Below are 3,899 nucleotides of genomic sequence, written 5' to 3'. Positions count from 1 at the left end.
CAGCAGCTTGTGTGTAGGCACCCACCTGGGCAGGAACCGCTGGCCCCATCTTCTCAGCATCTCTGGCTGCAGGGTGGCCTCCACCTGTCTCATTTTCCCGGGGTCAGGGAGGACCAGCAAGAGCAGGGCTGTGCCACTGTACTCTATCTGGAGGACCATGCATGAAGCCTCCTGGTCATACAGGAACCTGTGCATTTCCCTCTGTTGCATCATGGGAACCTGGAGCGAGGTCCTCTGGTCCACAAAGAAGCTCTCCTGCTTCCGGGTCTGGTAGCGATCGAAAGGATGCTTCCACTTGGCTGAGGACATAAAACCATCAGAACCATTAGCATGTGTGCAAGACAGCAACTGGGGGCAGTCATCCACAAGCCAGACAGGGTTGTAGACTTCCTCTGGAATTCCTAGAAGCATCAAGGTCCAGGAAAGTCCCTGGGGTTAGAGCTCAGGCCCAGATATCTCTAAATAACCAGTGTCTACAGAGGTTCAAGCCAGGCATAGTGGCACACGCCTGCAGTCTCAGCACTGGGGAAACTGAGGCAAGGTCACTTTTCCCACTGAGCCATCTCCCCAGCCCTCCTTTCCCTTCTTATTTGTTTAATTTATTTACTTATTTACTTGAGACAGGGTCTCTCTATGTAGGCCAGACTGCTCTCAACTTGAGATATTCCTGCCTCAGCCTCCCAAGTGCTGAGATTACATGTTCGTGCCACCAGGCCTAATTAGATGCCTCTTTTTCTTGGGAGTCTTCCCTCTCTCTGTTCTCAGATGAAGGTCTTTTTTATTATGACACAGGTGCACTTACATATATGCAGGTAATACACTCATACAATCATAATAAAGTGCCTGCAGAGAACAGAAGAGGCCATCGGATCCTCTGGAACTGGAGTTACAGATGATTGTAGCCACCGTGTGGGTGCTGGGATTCAAACTGGGACTTCTGCAAGAACAGCCGGTGTTCTTAACTGCTGAGCCAAATCTCCAACCCCAGAGGAGTGTCTCCTTGGGGGACTCCATCACCCCCAAACCTTCATACCATTCCTGTGCTCTATTGGCTCTTTGCCTACTTCTAACCACTAGGGATGTGAGCCACTTAGAAACCAGTCTCATCCATAGATATCTTCAGGGTCCAACACTGCCCTATGTGGCTGGTTAGGGGCCTGCCCTAAGTCACTGCACATAGAACGAAGACTTACGGAGTAGGCTATCTGTGAGACAGGCCTCACCTTTGAAGAAGATGTAGTTCAGAAGAACCATGAGTGTGTCATGGCTGAGCCTTGGGAGGCAGTCCTCAACCCGTCCATATGTCTGCCTCTTCACCAGGTCGTTGATCTGCCGTCCAGTGGCAGCGGCATCTGTGAAGTTGGCGGAAAAAGCCAGTGCTCCATACAGCTCCTTGGCACTGTCTAGAAAGTGCTGCTGAGGCTTCAGCAGTTGGTCTAAGAACAGGGAGTGCCCCACTTTAAGTTCCAGTTTGGGGCTGGGCAGACCAAGTGTGTGCAGGAGACTCCGAAAGCCCTGGTGGATGTCTGCCGCTGGGGTCTCTGTGAGGTTGAAGCCCAGGCCCTTCAGGATCTGAGTTGGGGTGTCAGCATGTGCCCCAAGAGCGAGCAGGGCCAGCATGCTAGAGAGGCTCACTGGGGAGAAAAGGATGTTTCCTGGTGCACCCTCTGCCAGTTGCTTGTACAGACGCAAAGCAAAACTAGTAATGGTGGGTGTGACCTTGTGGTAGGCAGGGGCTGGCTCTAGAAGCTGGTGGTTGTGGGGTTGAGGCACCCCCAGACTCTTATCTCCATGGGCAGGAAATGGCTGACAATAGATAGCCAGCAGCCACAGCCAAACTGGCCCCATCCTCTGAAAAGAAGACAGTGAACACATCACTCCTCTTGGTAGATGACATGCATCATTCATCACCCCATTGCTTACAGTAAACCCCAGCATCCTCACCGAATCCCTCACCAAGAGAGCAAGGAAATGGGGAGCTACTGGGATGTGAGCCTGAAGAAGATTCTTTAGTCTACGCTTCCTCCTGCTCCTCCTCCTTCCTTTGTCCCCCCTCCTCCCCCCTTTTCCTCCCTCCATCCCTCTCCCCTCCTTCCTTCTTCCCTCCCTCCTCCCCTTCCATTTTATTTTTTTAATTTTCTCCAGTCATTCTTTTCAATCTTACATCATGTTCAAGGATCCATCTGCTCCAAAAAGTGTACTAGGCACTGAGTATCTTGTAGGAGAAAAGTTATAAACGTAATTCCTGGAGTCATAGCGTTAAGGATGAAGTTGGGGTGACATGTGGTAGTTGGCTAAGCAGATGCACATGTGATTACAAATTGAGAAGAATGCTATGAAAACCAGTGATGCTGGGCCCCCGGGAGTGGCTGTGGGATAGCGATGTCAATTGAAAGAAAGAGGATGGTATGCGAAGCCTCCTTTAGGGTCCAAGGAAAGAGGAGTGCCCTGTACCCTTGAAGCCTTTCATTAGCTTGATGCTCAGCCAAACCAACCAGGAGGATGAGGGCAGCCCTTGAGCTAGGGCGAAGAAACAGGGCTGATGGCTCCTGGGAGGAGAGTTGAGAGAGGGCCTCTGTCTCCACATTTCTACCACACCTCTGCCACCTGGAATGCCATCTACAGCTATGGGCAGTGACAGAATCACCCATCTTCACTGATGCAGAAGTTTCAGAAAGATCCATTACAGATTGAATTGTGCCTGCCCCAAATTCATATGCCTAACTCCTGATCCCCAGGGCCTCACAACGGGACCTTGCTTATCAATGAAGTTGTCAGAGATATAATTAGATCAGATGAGGTCATTAAAATACGTCCTTATGACTGGTGTCCTTGCAAGAAGGGAATTTTGTGGACTCAGGCTCCCAGGGAAGATGCTAACGAAGATGAAGACAGACAGTAGGAGATGTGGCTGCAAACCAAGGCATGCTGAAGGTCACCAGCAACTGGAAGCTGAGGAGAGGTCTGGAACAGGTTCTCCTGCCCAGCCACAGAAGGGCAATCTGTCACCTTGACCTTGATCTTCCAGCTTCCAGAACTGTGAGGCAAAAATGACTGTTTAAATGCCTCCTGGTGTTTTGGGGACCTAGCAAGGCAGCCCCTGCAGACAAATGCCACATGTCTTATATTCTAGTTTGAGTTATGAGATGCACCTCTGGTCACCTGGAGGGGTCAGAGGCCAGAGCAGGAAGGACCCTGGCTTCAGTGCTGGAAGGACACAGCAGTGTAGACAAAGCCCACCTTGTATCCACTTCCTCCCTTTCCCTTTTAGGCGTCTCCCACCTGTGCAGCTCTGTAGAAGACACACCACCCTCTGAAGCCTGGATTCTTCTGGACCCTGATGCCCTCCTGCTTCCCTTCGAACCAGCCCTTCCTCTTCCCATCACACAGCAGCTGCACACCAGTCCTTGTCACTAGTGTGTCCTGGGAGCAACCACATTGTGATCAGCACCTTTCATGGGTTTTGCTCCAAATGATGACCTTTGGGTCAGTGTCAACCGCTGTGGCGGTGTGAGGGAGAGAGCCTAGAGAAGACAGCATACAGTCCCTGGTACCTGGAGTACCTGCCAAATGACAAAGGCCACTGCCCTGGAAAGAGCCATGTCGTGTTGAAACACACTTGCTGGTCAAAATACGGTGTACACATCCCGAAGCTAACTCTCCCTCCAGCGCCACTCTGTGAGCTGCTTGAGGACAGTTCGGTGTGCTTGAGCTTTTCCTTTGATGGAAAAATTGGAAGATGCAGAACAGTTTAATAACTGGTCTGCTTCTAGGTGGTGTGAAATGGCACTGTGAAGGTGCTTAAGTTCAACCTATCTACCACTGGACTCTGTGCCTTTTCCTGAATACTGCACCTGGAGGTGGCTAGCTGTTTCCCAGGGAAGACTGAACTGTAGCGG

General features: G+C 51.0%; 1 protein-coding gene across 1 annotated transcript; it reads right to left on the bottom strand.

The window, feature by feature from the left end:
• Positions 1 to 7: 7 nt before the first annotated feature.
• Positions 8 to 3,396, bottom strand: LOC103728597 (serpin A11; the record flags this gene model as incomplete). Its single annotated transcript, XM_008826577.2, has 3 exons — positions 3,283 to 3,396; positions 1,224 to 1,851; positions 8 to 299 (listed from the first exon to the last, which is right to left on the bottom strand). Coding segments are annotated over exons 2-3 (917 nt in total), but the record flags the coding sequence as incomplete, so codon positions are not given.
• Positions 3,397 to 3,899: the final 503 nt, after the last annotated feature.

Source organism: Nannospalax galili, unplaced genomic scaffold (assembly GCF_000622305.1).
Source record: "Nannospalax galili isolate Female #2095 unplaced genomic scaffold, S.galili_v1.0 C49952711, whole genome shotgun sequence".
NCBI lineage: Eukaryota > Metazoa > Chordata > Mammalia > Rodentia > Spalacidae > Nannospalax > Nannospalax galili.
The sequence above is the reverse complement of the archived record's forward strand: the minus strand, read 5'-3'. Positions and strand labels throughout refer to the sequence as shown.